General features: G+C 40.6%; 1 protein-coding gene across 1 annotated transcript; it reads right to left on the bottom strand.

The window, feature by feature from the left end:
- Positions 1 to 5,930: 5,930 nt before the first annotated feature.
- Positions 5,931 to 21,979, bottom strand: ccdc3b (coiled-coil domain containing 3b). Its single transcript, XM_033626094.2, has 3 exons — positions 21,226 to 21,979; positions 16,204 to 16,378; positions 5,931 to 8,664 (listed from the first exon to the last, which is right to left on the bottom strand). The coding sequence occupies exons 1-3, from the start codon at positions 21,576 to 21,578 to the stop codon at positions 8,371 to 8,373; spliced, it is 822 nt and encodes a 273-aa protein (XP_033481985.1). The 5' UTR covers positions 21,579 to 21,979; the 3' UTR covers positions 5,931 to 8,370.
- Between the last annotated feature and the right edge of the window lie 402 nt (positions 21,980 to 22,381).

Raw genomic sequence — 22,381 nt, 5'->3', positions numbered from 1 at the left:
GACAGGATGCAGAGTGGAATTTGGGGTTGTCTGAGGTCACACTGGGGACGAAGTCATTTGGGATGCCAACAGACAAATGTCTGAAATGTGTGTGTCCGTGTGTATGACTTCCAGATAACCCAACTTAATTCATAAATTCATTTGGTCATTCACCCTTGTCAGGTCAGCAGTCTGATGCCGCAGCTTCTCTCTGGAGTATTTCTATTTCGGTTCACATTTTCACTGATTTTAATTCTTGTTTACATACGAAAAGCTTAAAATTGCCCATTCTTAATGTTTTGGCCTCTTTACAAAATCCTTTATTCAAACTGGAATGCAGAAAATTTTCAGTTTTACCACTGAACCAATGCTGCTCCAGATTCATCTTTCCCATTCTCAACAAAACATTTTTTACTTACTGAAGCCCCATCTACGAATGCTCTATACATGCAAAAACACACTGTGCATGAGCAGACTGCAGGATTGTGCTTTTTTGAAACCTTTCTCAGGCAGTAATTCATACTCAAAAGATATGCACAGGATGGGTTTGTACCAAGGTGCAAGTAAAGTAAAGTAAAGTCCAAGTCCTGCGGAGCTGCAGATTCAATCTGCCGTAACGAGCCCAGTGACTCATATCAAATGGAACTGATTGATTTCAAAACACTTTTTTGAAACACCAACAACAAAAATATTATAACTAATTTCCTCTGGGTATTGTGGTTTCCTCCCACAGCCCAAAGACATGCAGGTGCAGTTATTTGGCGACTCTAAATTGTCAGTGGGTGTGAATACTTTCTGTCAGCCCTATGATGGACTGGCAACCTGTCCAGAGTGTACCCTGTGTCTCGGCCAATATATGCTGGGATACGCTCCTTTGCAACCTTAATTGAAAAAATGAAGGTTCTGTATGTCACATTCAGAGCATCAATATAGCAGCAAACCACTTTTTGCGATGTAAAAATGTAGTGAAGTGATGAATTCCTGCGTTGAGAATGAAGTCACGATCCTTCTTTGGGTCTTTTTTGTGTGTGGTGGTAGTGGTTTCAGACGTGCGTGCATGTTAGTGCACGTGAGTCCTGTGTGAATATACCACTGGCCAGCTAATCGTCACCGCTGAACACTGCACTCATGCGTTGACTGCTGCAAATAACACTGTCCCAACCCGCCACGGCAGATTGGCGTTGTTGCAGAAGTGGAACACCTACCCTCCCATTCCCCAGCATTATCACCGCTTGCTCCGTTAGCACTGTTGTCAATTTAAGAGCCATTCATGCTGTTGACACCGTTAGCTGCTAGGAGGCTCAACAACCTGCTAGCAGGCTCAACAACCTCCATGTTGAGAGCCAAGTGCAGACAATCCCAGCTCAAAATCTGGATCATAGATGTGCTTTGAATGTCGTATACAGCTGCCTTAAGGCATTTTGAGAGGTTTATTAAGGGGTGGTTTTGATGGTTGTTGATCAATTTAAAGTGTTTTAAATTATGCATATAATCTATTACCCTACAATCCATTAGTTTATCAGCTGACGGGTAGTAATGGTTGAATTGAAGGATTTTTTTTTTTTTCAGATAAAAATATCTATTTTTTATCATCAGGTTGTTCAAAAAGTTTTTCCTTTTTTGCCTTTGCTTATTTTCTTTTTTTGCTCAGTTTTTTTGGCCACTAAATACAATATAGATTTACCTTTGACTGATATTCTGCAAACCTTTTGCTCTCCATAAGCAATTGAGCGTCATCACCACATTGCAGGATCCACCCTTCTCCAATGCTGTCACACAGACATTTTCATCTCATGCAGAATGATAATAAAACAGGAACATCAGTCAACAGTAACCCATACAACTGGTGGATTCACAAAAAACAACAGTCACCCCACAGAATGATACTTCTCTTGGGAAACTATGTGAAAACTTCACATGCAGTCTAGATTAAAGACCAAAAAACCCTGAACTAAAATCCTGAGCAATCTCTCAGAAACATTGTAAACATTCAGTGTGGAGAATACAGCAATATAAACACAACATCCCAGAGTCTAACCATTAGATATAAAAACTGCTTGGCAGCGCTAACAACAAACACATGAAGTCAAATACCTCCTGCTTGTCTTGTTGACTTCGTCAGCAAGCCAGATGAAGAATGGAATAATTACATGTGAAGGAAGAAAGGAAGGGGGAGGGGAAGCGGAGGACGCAGGCTGAAGTAGGCTGTCTGTGATGGTGGAAACTAGCAGTTTACCTTGATGACAGAAGAACTCAATCAAATGCAAACACATTTAGTTCTCCCGAGGCGATTTCCAGCCTGAAATTAAGTTTGTGTGTCACTTGTGTGTCACTCTTCAGTCAGAAACTATGGACATGAGAAATGATTTCCCAGAGTGAAAAAACAACAGTGAAATCCAAATTCTCAAGTGTGAACCATGGCCCTTTTGCATGCCATTACTGGGCTGTGGAATTGAATCCGGTGTTATGGTCATTATTGTAGCCTTAAAGTAAAATACTGAGGTCACTATTTTTGTCTCCATGAAATCTGCATTTCCCTCTCTGGGGTCTCAAGATTGAGTTTACAGTACGAGGCTGAAGCTAAAAGCATGGTATTGTGATTTTAGTTTGACTGGAACAGCAGAGGTCTCTGAGGGCAAACACACACATCAGTCATTCTTATTGAAACAGACATGGACAGGCAACAATGAAAAATCACCTCCTCCTCGCCAGAGTACGGCTGGTCATGTGTGAAAAAATGATGAGGAAGCGTTTCCACTCTCATCGGAGCCGTGTTCACAGAGGTGCTGGGTAATGTTCACTTTTGAAGCAGACGACTGAATGACAGAGTTGTGAGGAAGGTGCAAACTAAGTGAGAGGAAGGGTATCACTGACATATAATGCTTGATATGACTTGCAGATTTTGGTGTTATTACATGCAGATTTCCATTTTTTATCCATCACTTTGGTCCAGATATCTCAGTAAGTATTATGTTGCATTCATGGGCTCCTTGGATGGTCCTGTTTCCTGAGTTGGGAGGTCTTTCCTCCAACTTCGGTGCGTTCATGAGCTTTACGTCTTAATGTGGAGGACAACATGGACACTACAAAGAAGATGTGTTGTATTTTATTGCTCAAAGCATTTAAACAACATGATAATTGCTGTTTCTGCACCAGTATATTCACTAAAATCACTAAAATATTGCTCTGCCTGACTTGCTTTCGTGATTAATGCTAATAAATATCTTTTCTTACTAATGTAGGTCACTCTACATGGACAGCAACTAATGATTACGACCTAATACCATATTACAAATTACATGTGAGCACTACATGGCTTAATAAAAAGTATCTTAACCAACCAAACATCTACCATCATCTGCCATGTTACACTTTGTTTATTGCTAATTATCAAATGCTAGCATGCTAATAGGCTAACTTAGGATATTAGCATGGGTGTAACAGTTGTGTACCCTGAAGTCGTGTGATGAAGGAGGCACCAACAGACAAGTTGTTTATTAGATGTACATCCATAAAAATACATTCATTTAATCAACATTCATGAGTAAGTTGATGGAATTTTAGGGTTAAAAAAAGACTTTTGTCAAGGGGTTAAGCAAGTTAGTGCACCCCAGAGATTTCTAATGAAGCTATATTCAAGTTTAAAAAGTCACAACAGCACAATAGAAGAATTTGTGGCAACTGGTAGCCCTCATTAAAGATTCTGTGTGCAACTTTTAGAGGATTCATATAATATAGTAGCAAACTACTACGTACAGAAGAAGAGCAATGGTGTCCTGAGCAGAGAATAAAGTCATGCTACCTCTGTGTGTTGAAATCTGAGCTTCTGCATTCTTTGTTGTGGTAAGAAGATTCAGCTGCGTGTGCTTGTTAGTGGCATATGTGTATCCCACTGGCGGCTTTGCACAGTGCTCATGCAGCAGTTACTGCAACTATTGGAATGGCGTTGTCGCAGAAGCATAGCACCCACCCTGTGGTTTCCTCCAATTAGCACTATTAGCTCTGTCAGCGCTGTTGCCATAGTTTAGTGCTGTTTATGGAGTTAGCACTTTTAGCTGCTAGCTGCTGTATCAGCCACCTCCATGATGAGAAGTGCGTCCAGACAGTGCATATGCTCTGAGCATAAAGCCCCTCTGAAACAAATGAATTACATAAAGCACATTTTAACCTTCAAAGACAAAGTTACTGAGGTGTAAACATTAATAACTGGAAGAAAGAAAGACAGAAGAATCATTAACATTTAGCTGAAGCACAGCCACACAGAGCCACTTGCACGACTCTAGAGTCTTTTTTTTTCTTTCTTTTTTAATGGAGCAGGGGTGACTAATTGAAAACACAAAGAGTCGGTCTTCTTCTCTTAAAAAGAAACACTGGCTCTCCAAGTGCAGAATTACCTACAGAAACAATGGAGCCAAAGGCAGGTTAAAGAGCTCAAAGTGAGAAACCTCTCTGGTGGATTTCTTCATGTGGAGCGATGAATGACAGACAGAGTGAAAGACTAAAGTGTAGCTGCTTAAGAAAACATGAACAGAAAGGGAAGAAGGGGGGTAAAAAAGGAAAAAGATATACTGTATTAACCAATCGGATGCTCTGGGATTATCAATAGAAGAAAAAAAAAACCAGAGCAGCCAGAGAAAGTAACAGCATTTGAAAAAATAAAACAAGGCTAGATAAATAAACCATGTCCACAGATAGCCAGGTCCTCTGGAAGGGACCACCACTGTGCCGTCGTATTGCCTGACATCTGTTTTGCAGCTTGGCTGTGCACGGTGGTTTATGTTGAGAAAGCAGTGTGTGTATATCATCTTTGGCCCGGGTCCATGGGATTTTGACAGTTGGCTGCAGGCAAGGTTGTCTGATGCGAAGGTTTCACGGGGAGAAGAAAGAGCTAACGAGGAGACAAGACGAGAAGCTGTGCTTTGCAACACTTTCTCATTTTGCCTGAGAGGTCAAACGATGCGCGGGAAGAAAGCTTGTAAATGCCTGTTTCGTATCCAGCTTTACTGCAGAACTATCCTGCGAGAGAGTCCCTGATATAAAGCATGTTTGAAATGTGTCCCCTTTTTTTTGTTTCTCCCCTCGCCATGCAAACCCCTGCCTCTCATTCCCTCGCTCTTTATGCGACACCACCATATGGAAGAAATTTGGTTCAGCTCTCCTGGAAATTGTGTTGAAAATTTCATCTGCCAAGATGATTTCGCGTCTCAAATGGTCCTGTGTTCTCTCTTAAAGTGCGCCGGATGTAAAACTGGACAAAAGCTTTAGAAGAAGAGGTCAAAACAAGGCCAGTTCATCGTTAGGATTTATGTTGCTTTTGAGGTTCTTTGAAAACTTTTGATTTATTAACACCGAATCACACCAAACATCTTCCGCCTGCCAAAAAGCATTTATCATTTCTGACTTGAATACATGGAAAACAAGAAATGTTACAATTGAGGTTAGAAACTTTTACTTGAATTCATTACTTTGTCTGGCCAGACACATTTATTTTAAAATATAGTGCAGAGGAAAAGAGAAAATAATGTTACACTGTTCTTTGTAGTCATACCATGAAACTGGTTCAAATGTTACATGAAACTGTATCCAAATGGACAGGCCTGGATACGTCAATGAGGCAAGAGATAAAAGCATAAAAACAGAAGTCTTAAATGCACCCAGACTACCGTCTGCATTTCCAGACTGCTACTACAACTGAGTTTCATCCCTGTTCCCTCTGTACAGACTGTGATTGTGCACAGGAAGCTACTTTTACAACTTTACCCAATATTGTTTTTGTATTTCTGGATTCATGTTAAAAGCTAGATTTAGATGTTATGGGGATGTATTACTGTTTATATTGAAATAGTTCAATATAGTCCTTTCAAATTCCACCCAAAATGTAACATACAGTACATGTACACTGCGTGTAATACAGATGGCACCAACTGAAAACAACCACATAGGACGTTTTGTAAAAGTTCATTTATTTATAAAAAGCTACAATAACTGTTACACAAATGATTATGCTATTGGCAAAGCAAACCATGTGTTTATAGTTTAGAGAAAGCAAAAATAATAATAAAAGCAAATGAAGAAAGTACAATAAATGCAGAATTTTCATTTCTGACACAGAAAAAGCCAATCCTGTACCTCGCCAGGCTCACTGGCTGGACTTAAAGGAATACTTCACCCACAAAAAGGCTATTTGTATATCAGTTACTCACCCTATGTTGCGTTCAATTTATGAAAAATTCGTAGATTTTCCTGAAGCCTTTAACGGTGAACAATCCAAAAACTGAGAAAATTCTTGTTGAATTGGAGTCATAGGAGGCCGCAACAACAGCGAATATCAGATCATCTGTTTACAAACTTTCACACAACTCATGCAGTATAATCCAAGTCTCTTTTATCCAGTTGTTTGCTCAGTTCTTCCCAAACACGTGCATTTTAAGTAAGATGTTAGTTTATAAAAACACTTAGGCATAAACAGTCTCACGCAGGGCACGCCTGGGAAACTCAACTGAATTCACCAGCAGTTTAAACACACGCACACTTGCCCAGGTGCTTGTGTGCAAGTGTTTTAAATATGGCTTAAGTGAAACTGCATGTGTCTGGGAAGTATTGAGCATACAACTAGATAAATGAGACTTGGATTATACTACATGAGTTGTGTGAGAGTTTGATGTGTTGATATAGTTCTGCAGTGATGCGGGTGCTGCTCCGGATGATTGTGGTGAAGAGGAAGCTGAGCCAGAAGGCAAAGCTTTTGATTTACTGGTCCATCTATATCCCCAAACTCACCTATGGTCATGAGCTTGGGTAGTGACCGAAAGAATGAGACAGAGGATTCAAGTGGCCGAGATGAGTTTCCTTTGTGGAGTGGCTGGGCTCAGCCTTAGAGATGGGGTAAGGAACTCTGACATCTGGGCAGAGCTCGGAGCAGAGCCGCTGCTCCTTTGTGTCAGGATCAGGATGCCTCCTGGGCGCCTCCAGTTAGAGGTGTTCCGGGCACGTCCCACTGGTGGGAAGCAGACCCAGAACACGCTGAAAGGATTACATATCGCATCTGGCCTGGGAATGCCTCGGGTCCCCCAGGAAGACCTGGAAAATGTTGCTGGGAAGAGGGACGTCTGGGGTGCTTTGCTTGGCTTACTGCCCCCGCAACCCTGCCCCGGATAAGCGAATGAAAATGGATGGATGGATATAGCTTTGCTGTTAAACACGGCCCCTGTTGACTTCAGTTCATTAAAAACGTTCTCCGTTTTTGGATTCTTTATTGACCCTGGAGGCATGTGAGTTTTCTTTATGAATTCAAAGTAAAAGTGAGTAACTGATATACCAATGATAGTTTTGTTGGTGAAGTATTCCTTAATGAGTGCTCAGCACCCTGTTTTCAAATAAAAAACTTACACTTTCATTCAGTGCAACGTGTATGAACAGACTTGCATAAAGGAAGAGCTTTGGGGGGAAAAGGCACTCTTGGGAAACAATTCACTGAATTTAAAGAATCATACACTTTAGGATAGTTTCTTTGGTATAAATAGATGCAAGTAAATGAAAAGCAGGCAGCAGTAGAAAAGAATGATGACGTAATGTTAGGCCTTGCGGCTTTTTAAACTTTGGCACAGCTGCTCCTCTGTAACTATGCGCTCATATACACAGTCAGGACATTACAAAAAAGACAAGACATGTTCATCACCCCGTCCAAGAGCCGAGGCCCAAAAGACAGATTGATTTTGATGATAGCATTTCTGAAGTAAGAAACAATGTCTAATATCTATACAATGCATAATGTGTCCAGCACAGGAAGAAACAAGATAATCCATTTTTTTTAATGCTTTGACATTGTCCACATATTGTTCAACAGTGCATCCGCCCGCTGAGAGCTCTGTCTGATGTTTGGAAAATGTTTGTGCTGCCACTGAATTAAACTAATAAAAGACAAAAGTAAAAGTTGGGATGTTAACCCACAGTTATTCGGAGAGAACAATCATATTGGATTAATGGGGTGAAATAAGAGTTGAGGAGATTTAGACAAAGATCTTTTACTCCTGTGAAACCATTTGAATCCTTTATCTCAGAGGGCGTTAATCCTTCACTTTAGTTCATCTGGGGACACAAAGTAGGTCAAGTGAGCCCTGCCCTCCCAACATACACACACACACACACACACACACACACACACACACACAGTACTTAGAAGTATAGGGATAGGGGTGTAAATAGCATGAATGGTCTCTTTGTAGGTGACAGTCTCAATGGCACAGGTCAATTTTACCATTAAGATTAAACTGGACCAACAAAAGGGCCAAATTTGGTTTTAAAATAAGCTTATTAATGAAGTTGAAGACATGGAGAATGCAATGAAGTAAAAGTTAAAGTCCACCGTGTTACCCTAATTTGATCTCCACTCTAGTTTTTTAGTGTCCTGGACAGGACCTTTTTTAGCGGCTGCTTCCTCTGATCCTGAGTCGTGTCCTGATCGGGGTGAGCTTGGGGCGCCTTTGACTCGTAGAGCTGTTTGTGGTTGAGGGTCTGCTGCTCTTTCGTTGTTTCGCGTTGGGCCTGGCGCAGCAGACGTTTCATGGTCTTCACTTTTTCCCTCAGGTGGTCGTTGGCTTTCTCCAAGGAGCGCACCTTCTGGGAGAGAACCCAGGCCCTCTCCTCCTCCTCAAAAAGGGCCTTCTGCACCGCAGAGCACAACAACTGTAAAGAGAAAAGAATTGATTGTTTATTCCATTTTTTTCACAGTAAATACATTGGAAATATCAGGGAAAGCGTTCAGAGTATTTTAATTGGCAACCACAATTAGCTTGTGACCGATTCAAACACTTAACTGTCATATAATTGATCAATTATTTTCAGGTTGTTTGCTCAAAGAAGGCCAGCATTGTTCCCAAGAGACCTTTTCATCTTGCTCTGCCTTTTGACCGAAATCCTATCTGGAGTTTTATCCCAGCGTGGCTCATACTAAATACTGGTGTCAGATTTAGTATGTTTTACATTTATGATGTAGCATCTGACAGATCTGCTGTTTTTGATACTGGATTTTCTTTGAATAAGTCATATGAGAGAACACTTCTGGCACGCCCTTTAGGGGTGACAACCAGTGCCAACAGTTCGTAAGTCTTTCAGCATACTCCACTGCTTGTGTATGACAGAGTCAAAAAAGTGTCAGTTTTTGGGCTGCTTTGTAGCCTAAAAAGAAAGAAACAGGAGGAGGAAAAAGTTAAGACGTTAACTATTAAGTATTTTTTAGATTATACATTTCATGCTGTGGAATAATTCATGGGAATAAATCCTAACGGAACACTTCACCTCCCCAAATGACCATTTGCATATCAATTACTCACACTGTATTATGTTAAAGTTGCGAAGAAAACTTTATTTCTCTCCCAGGCCTCCATTGTCAATGGAGAATCAAAAAAAGGAAGACATTCTTGATGAACTGAAGCTTTGCCTTTGAGATGGATCCACATTTAACAACAACAAAGCTATATAAAAAAATCAATATTTCAAACTCACAAAATTGCACTATAATCCAAGTCTCCTTGTCCAGCTGAATGCTCAGTACTTCCTAAACTGACAGCCCTTTCCAACGGGGAACTGAACAGACTCCATAGACAAAAAGAGTTATTTTAGTCTCGTTGAACATGGGAAAAGTTGGTCTACCACTGTCATGATCAGTCTCTTGTTTGTGTTATTGTATGACTTTGGTGAATCCGAACAAACCCTTTAAAACTCCAAAGTCACACAATAATTGAGGCAGTGGTAGAACAGCAGCTCCCGTGTTCAGTGATGTAAAATTACTGTTTGTCTGCTTTATGGATTCTTCATTCACCAGAGAAAGACAAGACAAGTTAATTTTGTGCATTCAACGTAACACATGGTGAGTAATAGTATACAAATGATCATTTGGAGGTGAAGTATTCCTTTAAGAGTAACCCTGACCTGTATGCCTGTATCTTTATGTACCAGCCCATTTATATATCAGCCAACAGACAACACACATTGCTCCAGGTAGGTACCAAGATAACTCTGAGGTAAAATTATTACACAACATGCTCTGTCTGTTTCAGCAAGACTCCACTGCGAGATGAAACCCAACATGCCTGCGAACCTGCGACAGCCGGTCCAAAGGCCCGCACCTTTTCCTATAGGTGGAAAAATGAGCTCCAGCTGCCTCTGACTGCATGCCTGTCTGCCTGAGTGTGGATTTCCTCCACAGATCCTAATGCTTCCACATGGGGCCAGCGTGAAACACTGATGTATATTCCTGCCATCAGATAACAACCGCTGAGGGTTTTGAGGAAATGTTAAAAATGTGCTGCTGGCTGCTGGCCAGCGTCACTGGTTAGTGTATTACTCGCTGTAATATTAGCTGTGGATTTTTCCCATGTGCTCTTACTTATGTCTCATGAGGGATTTGAAACTTTATAATGTAAAAGATGAAGTTCAGGAGCAGAACAATCAAGTTATGTAAAGCAGAGGGTGTAAAATGACACATCGCCGCTCTGTGCACCCAGGTATGACTATCACTCAATCCCAAGACACCTTCAGTTGGTTCCTGTGTCCAAGTTTACTGTATTGTTTTAGGCTAAGTTGCAGTGTGGACAAATACTTAGGTAATTGGCCTTAAAGGTCTGGAGCCGAGACTGAGACCCAGGCATACAATATAAAGCTGCCTCTGGGTAGAAGAGTTATTTTGGTAGTGATAAGCGTTAGTGTTTTATCAATGTAACATTAAAACCTGGAGAGAAGAATGGTACAGCTGTATTAATACCCCACCCATACAATGTAAGAGTACTAACGAACACTTTCTTGTACCACATGTCTGGAGCTGAGCTTGATAAAGAAGCTAATTACGGTCACATTGAGAAAAAGAAGAATAACGACAACAGAGTCCGAACAATGACAGAATAATGGATGATAACGAAGATGCAATTAAAGCAGTAATACAAGTAGACCACTGCACTAAGAGGAAAAGCAGTCTTTCCTACATTAGATCTGATATATAGTTTCATAAGCATTAACCAATCATCCAGGCAGGTTAAATATAGGCCAGAGTTCCAGAGCAGCAAAGAGATATGATGTGGCGATTTTCCAACAAGGGCTTTGTAGATAAATATAGACCAGTGGTTATTACGTCTCTGAATAAGGGAGGGCAAATTGATCTCATTTATCATAAAAAATTGAACAGTGAGTATTTAAACGACCTTCAGTCATAAACTTTAGAGTGAGAGTTTTAAGAGTCTAAGGGCTTATGAATGGGCACAGTCACGTATCTATAAATCAACTCTTCATAATGCTTCCTACAGTGACTTGCTTTGTTTCTGTACAAAAGGTCAAGCTTCTGTCACAGTTTAGCAACAAGATTTTCTTTGTGATATTTAAACTTTGAATTTGTCGGGCTGGACGATATGGAGAAAACCAAATATCATGATATTTTTGACCAAATACCTCGATATCGATATTGTGATGGTATTGTAGGGTTGACTATTGGTGCTTTCACAAAATATTCAGGCAATGAGATTTTTGATAAATAATCATCAGTAATGTGGATATAATGACTCAGTGGGTAAAGGCAAATAATAGAATAGCTCAAACAGTCTGGTAACTTCACTAAATTACATCACTTTACTGTAATGAAGCCTTTAAAAACACAACACTTAAGATATTATGATATTCAAAATCTAAGATGATATCTTGTCTCATATCACGATATCAATATCATATCAATATTGCCCAGCCCTATTTGCTATCAAGCCAGATGCCAAAATATTTGTTGACTCTCAAGGAGACAAAGAGAGTTAAAGGAGATATTCAAGTTATTGCCATCCAACCCGTTTTTGTAAGATGTGATTAATGTTGTGAAACAGTTGTAACTGACTCTTCACTAAGCTTTGCCCCTTTGTGATGGTCCGTCAAGCTGCTGGAGCTATCATCGAGTCCACACTGTAACTAACTGCACTTAAAATTTTTGGAAAAACTAAAAAGCGAGTCCAGAGAGAAGCAGACAGAGGGGTCTTTAATATGTGTCTTAAGGATATATTCAGGTGTCAACCTCACTCAGCAGCAAAAACAAGTTGAAAAGACAATAGTTAGAAGCTAAAGCCTAACTACTGCTGAAAAGCTAAACAACGTTCATCAGCACACACACTGTGATGACATGCAGCTGTTTGAATATCCACAAAGCTTTCCTGTTTCCCTTCATTGGTCCCTGTACAGCAGGGTAGGTATTTATTCAGTGTTAATCATTAAAAAGCAAAAGTAGCATGTGTTCACATTCAGTAGACTATACCTTCAGTAGCTAGCTGGCTAGTTAACCCTACACCTTTCAGGGCTTGATATTGGTTTTGGAACGAGGAGGAAATGTGTATCTACTTCCAACCTCTTCAGGTGACGAGTATCATTATTACACGTGCCCCAGGCACACTGTTTAATCTATCACAATCTACAAAAGCCTGTCATTAAGGGGAATCTGAAATGACTTCATTAGAGTCTTTGGAGCACAGCTGTGTTGTTGTCAGACCCATGTTGAAGCTGGCTGATGCTACACTATGATTGGCCAGTCAGTGTTCAAGGGAAAGGACCTAGTAAAGAGTCAGTTAGCTTTAGGCAACAAAACTACTTGGTTAGGTTTAGAAAGATTTGCTGGGTTAAAATTAAGTACATTTGTTACTTAACAATTACGTAACATGATGTAAACATGTCACATGAGTGACATCAATGCATAATGACTATATGTAACTTCCATAACATTATGTTAAGACTCCACTGACTTTTGGTTTCACTGATCCATCCACCCTTCCCTCCCTCCCACCCAACAAGAACTTTCTCTCTCATTATACTACGTCACGTCAAGTGTTGCTGTGGATGGATTTACATTGTAGTTAGATGAAAGCCTGGTGCATCTCATAAAGATGTTAAAGGATGCCTTTGGCAGCAATATCACATGACGAAGGGCATGAAAAAGTGATGGTATTTGACAACCTGGGAATGAGAGTGGGCTGATATCTCTGGATCTCAAAAACAACATGCATTTTGTTTTAATTGCACTAATAATCTAATATCAATAACAGCAGTGTATTAAAAGAGAATCAGATATCAAATATATTGTAAAATCTTACCACTGGCATAGAGATTAATTTGTCAGTAGAACACAGAGGGTTTGAGCTCCCAAAACAATGATTTTCCCATGATGCAACTATGTTACTTCACACTTTCATTAGATGCTCCCTGCCTGATAATTACCCACATCTTTCAAACTCCGGCATTTTACAGGCCCCAAAATGGATCCATGTGGCACACCATCTGTACCCTGCCGAATTTCATCAACTCTGATGTCATCCAAATTAAACTGCAACAAGGACAAAACAAAAGAGTTTATGTTTTATGCAGGACTAATGCATGACAGAAGCTTTGTCTCAGTGAGGAGGCATGTTTGAAACCCTTCTGAGGACAAACAGACAGGTGTCTTCACATCTTGATTATTTAAGACAATTTTAGTTAGACCATGTTAACTGAAACTCAAATCTTGTGAGCAGCAATAAGTTTTGCTTTTGTATCAAGTCATCAGTTCAGGAAAGTGCTTTTAGCCCTTCCAAGCTCATATTTCTACACAAGTGCTGGGACCATAAAACTGTGGGAAAATGCTTATAATAATGTTTTTATTGCTAATACGGTTCAGCTTCAAATTTCAAAATGACTACATGCCATTTGATTTACTTGGGTTGACACTGGATTATGTGATGCGTATGGCATGATCTGTTCTGCTGCTGTGGGCTTAGGTCAGTTGTCCAAACAATGGTTACACAGTACCAGCAAAAGTCTGTTTTTATTTTGCAGGGAGGAAATCTAATCACGAGAATGATGCAAGAAAGCAGCATTGATATCTAAATGCTGCTCTGTAATTATAATCACAGGCCTGACCCAAAAGTTTGCTGTTAATGGAAATACAAACCATGTTTTCATTTTCTGTACCCATGGCGGATTTTTGCTTTTATGAGCAGTCAGCAGATGATTGGAAACAGACAGAAGAAGAGTGACCTAAATCAGGGGGATTAGGCCAAAGGTTTAGATTCATTAAAGGGGATAAAGCAGTGGTGAATGACTGGAAACCATTTATATACTGACACATGGACTCTGGGACGAGATGCAGGAAACTTAGGGTCGAGTAGCGCCAGGTGTTAATGATTGCCAGTGGTGTTTAGGTAAAAGGAGTTTCCATCAATTAAACAGTGGAGCTGAAGCTTATTGTTTAAGGTCATTTTGTCATAGGAATTAAAGACATAGTCTGTAACATTTCCACATTAAAATGTCTGAAAATGACTAGACCTATGTTACATATTTTGTTGAGTTGTGTACTTACATTAGCCACCATTGTTCACAACAATTTTATTCAAGAAAAGGTGTGTTTCAATTGGTTGCCTGTCAATGGCATTATATCCCCTTTACCTCCTCTGGTTCTAACTTCCAAGGAAATACAGGAAACACCAGATGATACAGCCCGTTCTTATTCCGAAGTTGCAAATACCGCCACTTTGTCAGTAATTATAGTGTCACACACCTGACACAAACAGTGGAAGCAAACCCCGGACTTTCATCTGGGAGCCAGGTGTTTGCTTCCCATTTGAATGTGGAGTCAAACCAAAAAGCAGACATAGAAGGATACTTAGTGAGTAATATGTAGACAAGAAAGGCCAAAGACAAAGCTGCAATATGTGATGTCTTGGGATGAGGACACATTGGATGATACCTCATTGTAAATCATACAATGTTACAGAATTATCCTCACTTACATGAAAACAGCATTTTTTGCCACAAGGCATAGTTGCATTGATTTTGCAACACAGTAATCCCCTTGAGACCTAATTTATTGATTTGATATTTCAATACTGATTCAGCTTACTATGATATGCTACAATCACAAGTGGTTCATGCCAGATACCAAGCTAATGCATACAGCAATGTTATAACCTGACAATGTTCTTGTGTTACTTTCGTATTCAGTCTGGATTCAACAAAGTCACAAAAACAGCACAAACTAACCAAGCGAGGCAGCAGTAAACTGGCAACTATTTTTCTCAGTGGAGTCTGGTGGCTTTGCAGCTCTTCAGCTGCCTCACTCAGCTATGTCACTTGTTTTGACCAATAAAACTTTTTATCCGTTATCCAGATTTCTGTCTAAGTCAATTCAGATTTTTATCAGCAATGGCGGTTGTTTATGTAGAAACAAAAATGAAGACAACAACTCCCATGATACCACCTTACTTTACAACATAATCAAAATCCATCTTTTGTTGGTCTTTTAATTAAGAGAACCCTGGTGGCATAAATTACTGTGTGTTTAGAAAGAGTAGTGACCTTTAAATTCGGCATTGTCCTGTGTATTCATGTAGCTATTGTGTCATTAATTTACTTTTATGGTATATCCACTTTACCTGGTTTTAGTTTAGTCAGTGATTTTCTGCATTTCCACAAGCTCTTGTCCGTATCCCCAAGAGGATGGACATTAAATTTTTGCACTGGTCATATAAAAAGGTAGAGAGTTGGTCTGGATCCAAGTCATCCTCTTTACACAATACTCATCATATCTTGTGGCTACACTTGTGTTCTGGTCTACAAATGTTTTTTGTGTGATCAATTTCAACTTGCGTGACTGTTGAACATCTGCGTAAAACAGCCCTTGGTATTTGATCCTGACGGACTGACACCCAAATCTGACTTTAGTGTTTTGTGAGCTATCAAAGACCACTGTAATTGGGCTGGACATGTCTCCACATGATTTCACTCACTTCTGTGTTAGAGTTGCTGTCGTCTCTGGGCATCCGAAAATACTCCATTAAACAACAAAACATTTGCCAAAGAGCTGGCAAAAACAATATTGTTTAAGTAAATTTTTCCTTTAAACATAGTGACTTCTTTGTATAGCCAAAACCTCAGGAAATGTGTATTTGGTTTCCCATGCATTAAGACCGTATCTAACTTGCCAGCTTCTTCATAGTGCTCCTTTGAAAACAACAGGATGTAATATTGAATCCTTTTATGTGTGCACCACAGTACTTTAGGCTATTGTGGTTCGAGCCACTCTTTCTCAACAAACCATTTGTGTAGCCACCATGAGCGCACAACAACTAAATCAAATGATGTCCTTATCACTAACTGAGTGTGAGAAAGACACTTCAAAGGGGGCAAACAACACTAGGAGCCAGTTTATACTGGTGGTTCTGATGGGCTACATACCCGGCTGTCCTCCTGAGCCTCCCACTCCGGGGTGTAGCTGTGGACCTGGGTCCCAGTCGTGCAGTTGGCAAACTGGAAGAGGCTGGCAAATATGCGGTGGTTCTCTGCAGTGTCCGGGAAGATGGGGTCCTGGAAGTTCACTCCATGGGGTATAATATTATAGTTCTCGTCCATCCTGCATGGCAGAGAAGGAGAAGATTGTACTGATACAGATGTGAACAAAGGCATAAACTAACGTACCGTAAGAAGTTGTGCATGTGTGTAAACAGAAGCAGATGCACACATACAGAAGTTGTGAGCAACAACAATATTTGATACTCAATCTTCATGTCATCGGGATTTCAAATTTAATCAAACAGACAGGTTTTATCCATCCATCCTATTAAGTTGACAGACATATGTCCATAATAATAATAATAAAAAAAACATCTAAGCAGAATTGTTAGCAGACCCTCCTCTATTTTTATGCAAATTCAAGCATTATGTGGATGAGTCAAGCCAGCAAAGTACAAGCCAAAGGGATTTACTGTGCATGTTTCATATCTTCTCTGACGATGTGAAGTGTGTGAGGGAGGAAGTCTTGAAGCAGCATGTTTCCATACATCTGGATTCCATCTTGTGTCCCTTGAGGGACATCAAATGTTAGGTTGTCCCTATCAGAGACCATGTGTGTTTGTGTGTGTGTGTTAAAAGAGCTCAGAGAAAGCTGACGTTTTGCTTCAGCAGAGGAGGTCAAAGGTTCTGTTAAAGCAAAGTGATCAGGAGGTCAGAAGGAACTGTGGCTCCAGAGGAACTTGTTTGGATGGAAACAATGGAATGATGGAAACATAATTAAACATCACACAAAAATAAACAAACAAATTATGCACAACAATAGTAACATAAATCCCGTTTTACAATGTATTGTAAAAACTTAATATATTTTAGTTTCATACACAGCACATGTAGCCTACACTTCAACATATTACAAAAACTTGAGTGACAGTTTATGTTCGACTTTCATCTCGGTCCTCGGTTTGGCATTCGAGTCTTTTTCCTTCGACAGAGACATTACAAATCTTGAAGTAGTCAGGTAGAGGCTAAAGTTTTAACAGCAAACTTATAGCTTAAGCAGAGCAGTCAGTCAGTCTCATTTAAAGGTCCTGAGGGATGTCCTCAGTTCTCTGTGCTCGGCTCTGATTTGTGCGGTCCTGGGAGCTTATTCATGATTGATTGGAAAGACTATTTTTGTCTGAGATAAGTGTTGTTGGGGCTTTTTCAACAGGAAATGGACGTCCACTGCAGTCTGTGATGAGAACTTTTCAGTTTTGGCCTCCTCATACAGTGTCTGTGACTCAGTGTTGCAGAGCTGCCACAACAACACTCCTTTGAAACTCTACACTGATCTGTTTTAGGTTTATGAGAGGGAGTCTCACGTTAGGATGTCAAAGAGTGGGACATGCAAAGATGATTTGTTCAGCCATATTACATTTCATTCACTTTTCATGAAAACCAACATTTAATCTCAATAGTGATACATCTCTTTGAGGTACAATTAGTGCCTCAATGAAAAACTGAAGGAATAGTTCCAACATGTTGGGAAATACTCTTATTAGATTTTTTCTGAGACTCAAGGGCTTTACACACTGGGGTCATTTTTTTCTGCCTTTAATTTGCACATCAATATATTTTTGTGAACTGTTGTTTTTTAGGAATACTTTCACACAGAATGAGAACAGTACAATAGCAATAGCTCTGGCAGTGACGTCACAACACCACCAGAACTATTGCAACTGTTGTGAATTCGCATGGCTACTGTATGAGGGCCTCAGTTACACATGGGCGAATACAGACAAGTGACCATCGACTGTCAAGGTGATATTAGTGTTAAATGCCGGCAGTGCTGGGTGTGATGCACATGCAACACTAACTTACCAGCTAATGTTAGCTAGCCTGCTAATAAATGCTGCGAAATATGATGTTTACAGTACAAATTTGATTTTCTTACATTTCATGCTTGTCTCCCAACTCACTGCCAGCCAGGCTGCATCTCTCATGTGGGGCAGTTTGTATTTTTCATGGCTAATTTCATACAATACTGGCTGGTTAGAAAAGGCAACAATGACTGTCTCCTCTACATGTACTTCTTTGCTATTGGTTGAGTCTGCGACTTTGCCAGTCAAAGTTCAGCAAACGTGAACTCCTTAAGCTTGCATTGAATGGAAGTGAACAGGAGAGAAATATTCGCCTATGTTAATTTGGCACATCTGTGACCCTGGATAGTTTACATGCAAATTATTCACAGCTGCGTATTTCACATTTTCATGTCTTTTATTTCTCACGCCCCTGGTGTGTTAAGTCCTTTGGAAGAGAAGATCGATGCCTCTCCCATATCTGTACGGCAAATATAAAGTTAAAACAAAGAGACAGTTAGCTTAGCTTAGCATAAAGACTTGAAACAGCTAGTCTCACTCTGCCCAAAGGTAACGAAATCCGCCTACCAGCACCGATGCTCACTAACTAGCGCCTTGTGTCACGTGTGTTTAAATAGTACAAAAACTTAAGTGTAAAAGCAACAAGATGGACACAAACATTACTGTACATTTTGTCTCCCATAAATCTACTTGCTTTGTGTGCTGAAGGAAAATGTGGCTGAGTGTTTTTAGGGAGTTGCTCTTTCCATCAAATCCTTAGTACACACTGAAAGAAGATCACTGCTTTGGTTTACTGAAGCAGTTATTGCTTCTTTATCATCATCAGGTCTATCATCTGCAACTCTGTTGTGACTGGTCTATGGCTTCAGAAAGTTTCCCATGGTGGTCGCCTGGCTGATTATGGGGATCACGTCCGGATGTTTTCACCATCACAACAGGGGACAGCAAAGTCATCCCTGGGGGTGTAATTAACTAAAGCCAGTGAAGTCATCTTAAAAGACCCAGCAATACACCATCACACAATGTGAGCGCGATTCCGTGCATAATGATGTGTAACATATGCTATAAAGAATACTATTGTTGTTGGCCCTGCGTGCTGCAGACCCTCATGAGGGGCGGCCAGACATTAAACTTCAGGAATGCTTTTCAATGCCCCCCTCTGAATATCTAACTCTTCATCTGTTTGAGAGAAAAAGCAGAGTATGAGAGAAATATCAGTAAAGGCCTGTCAGCACACGTTCCCTTCATCAAGCGGCAAACTGGTGTGTTTGAGCAGGACAAAAGGTGGTCCTATACCGACCAAGTTTACCTTCAAGCTGTTGGGAAATGTCTGGCTCTGTAATTACACTGGCTGGAATGCAATAGACGTTTCCTGAGTAACAGTGTTGTTTCTATCCAACACAGACATTTAAGAATTAACCTGCCACATACTCTTTTAAACCTGAGTGGAATGTTTGGCAGGTTACTAAATATATTATTAACCTGAAATCAATATGGTATCACATGGGCAGATGCTGATTAAAAGAGAATATGTGAGGATGGTGCCAATCCTCTGCTTTTGACTGCTCAATGTTTCCTTACTGGCCGACAATGGACTGAATCCTGTGAGAGTCCTTACGTGACAGATCTCTGCACAGATCTGAGAAGTTGCTGGTTTTCATTGAAGAGACGGGCCAGGAGGAGGTGAGGTTCAATCCATGGATCTTATATCATACTCAGAGGAAAAGCATTACTGAGGTGGACTAGTGGACACATCCTCTGTTCAATTCAGTGCCCCCCCTCTCTCCCTCCCCATCCCCCTCTTCTGTCTCCTTTCAATTCTTCATTATTGAATGACAGCAACAATGCCCAGAAAATCTTGTAATAAAATTAAAAAAAAAAAAAAAAAAAAAAGAATAAAGATGAATATGATTGGATGCATAAGGTGAATCAACTATCCTCATCGGACATCTTAAGTGTGCTGGAGGGACTGATGATGCAGCTTAGCCACAAACACCTTAACATTATATCCTAAGATTACCATACATTGTTTCCCACATTCATAGAGAGTGAAATATAATATGTAGTTTCTTTTTACAGTTGGTTAGTGTTAAATAATTGTCTTTTAGTGTGTTATCCCATGTCACAAAGTGAATTTATGTACATTTCATAATGCACAGGATCACCTTAGTGCCTAGACGTAGATGTGTCTCAATGCAATATTTTGTTATTTCATTTTTATATGTAATGTCCCCTCCATAATGAATGTAAACCATTGAAAAAATTGTCCCCCCACCCCCAGAAAAAAAAATTGCCATCAAGCACTCCAGTCAAAAGAAGGCACCGAGCAATGTCCCTCAAGCACCCAGAGACACTTCTGCAGCGTTTTCCAAGTTTCATCTTTTCTCTTAAACAGAAAAGACACAAAAATTTGGAGAGAAAAAAAGGGCTGCAAGTGGGTCATCCATGTCATATCCTCTCTGGGCAACACTCACAGAGACAAACCTTTAAAACTTCAACACACTGTGCAGAAGGACGAGCTGCCTCAGCCAAAACTGAATAATTGACTTGCACATACATATTCACTGATACTACTTGCACATTCATGCTCTCATACACACAGGCATGCACGACATACATTTATGCATGCATAGAGGAGAACATGTGTGTGTGTGTGTGTGTGTGTGTGTGTGTGTGTGTGTGTGTGTGTGTTTGTGTAAGTATGCTTGTATGTGTGTGGTATGTTGATGTAGACACTCAGATGAACATGCATGCATGAGAGCATAAATGTAAGTGTTTAGTCCAATATATATGTATGTGCAAGTTAAGTATTCTAGTTTGGCCTAGGCAGCTCATAGTGCAGCTTTTAACACAATAATATTTATATTCTTGAGCTGAAACCCTGATAGGGTGAAAGTAGGCTACATTTATAACAGGGCATAGGTCTATGGGACAAAGTTTAGCTGATGCAGGCGTTTCTTTTATTGGAAATTAATCATGCAAATGTTGTTTTTAAGACATAACTCTATTGACTAATGCTTAAAGTCTCTCCATTCATTTTGTTAGGGGCCAGTAAAATTTAATGCATCTGTGACAACACATACATTGAGGGCACATCTGTGTTTCTCACCTTAGAAAGAAGTAGTAATTGTTGTTTTTGAGGACACTGTAGGAGAAGCAGGTGAAGTAGCCCAGGCCGGTGACATTGAACCTGGAGCCAGCAGGGACCTCCAGCATGCTGCCCCACGCCTGGTCACACAGCAGCTCAATCTCGGCGGAGAAAAGCAGGTCGCTGTCGGACGGTAGGTAGTTGTACACATTGTAAGACTCCTTGTGCAGCGCCAACACCTTGGCATAGACTATGATCTGCGCCAGCTCGGCACGGCACGCTTCTGTCTGCGGTCTCCAGTCGTGGGGCAGCTGACATCCCCAGCTCCCATCAGCACCCGTCGCTGTCAGAATAAACGCCAAAATAATCCACATGATCCGACAGAGATGAGGCGACTGTGGGTCAGGCAGGCGCACCGACGCGCACGATGCTGCTGATGGATGAAATCACGAAAAGAAAAAACTGCAGGGCTTTCACTCCATACACATACTTCCGCCAGTGCTGATTCACAATTTAAACAAAGGTTTTACACAACAAAACAGTCCCGGGCAGCTGGGAACTTCTCCGCTCTGTGCGGCCCTTGCTCCCTCCTCCAGCCACTATACCTGCGATCACTGGATCAGCCCATTCACACCAGCAGCATCCCCTGCAAAAAAATGTGCCTCTCACCTTTGAAATGAGATCAGAGGGAGCAGATAAAGAGTATGCATTCAAGTTTCCAAAGTAAAACTTTCTGAAAATTTACAACAAATCCTCCACCTTCAAATTAGTGAAATTAGGTGGCATTAAATGCAACAAAGAACCGTCCTGAAGTCTCTGCAGCAAACAGTGAAAGACTGGCACCCTCTAGTGACAATGTGGACACACAGTGGAGTTTACTCTGGAGATTTATTTTTTTCCTGGCTATTTCACTGTTAATAGCTTCTACCTAAACGTTTCCGGTCCAGGCTCTAAAGGAAATATGTGGAAAATGCGCAGGCCTGCTGTGCTATTATGTTCAGCTGGTGCCCAGGTATGGTAGGGCCAGACAGCCAGCAAGACAATAAGACAAAGCCAGTGGCATCTCTGGCCCCACTACCAAATATTCTACCAAGATCTGACCAGTCAGATGCAGTCCCACAACCAAGAGCTGTGAAAACCAATCACTATTTGACCAATCATAATAGGTAGAGTTACC

This window comes from Epinephelus lanceolatus, chromosome 1, assembly GCF_041903045.1.
Source record: "Epinephelus lanceolatus isolate andai-2023 chromosome 1, ASM4190304v1, whole genome shotgun sequence".
Taxonomy (NCBI): Eukaryota; Metazoa; Chordata; class Actinopteri; order Perciformes; family Serranidae; genus Epinephelus; species Epinephelus lanceolatus.
The sequence above is the reverse complement of the archived record's forward strand: the minus strand, read 5'-3'. Positions and strand labels throughout refer to the sequence as shown.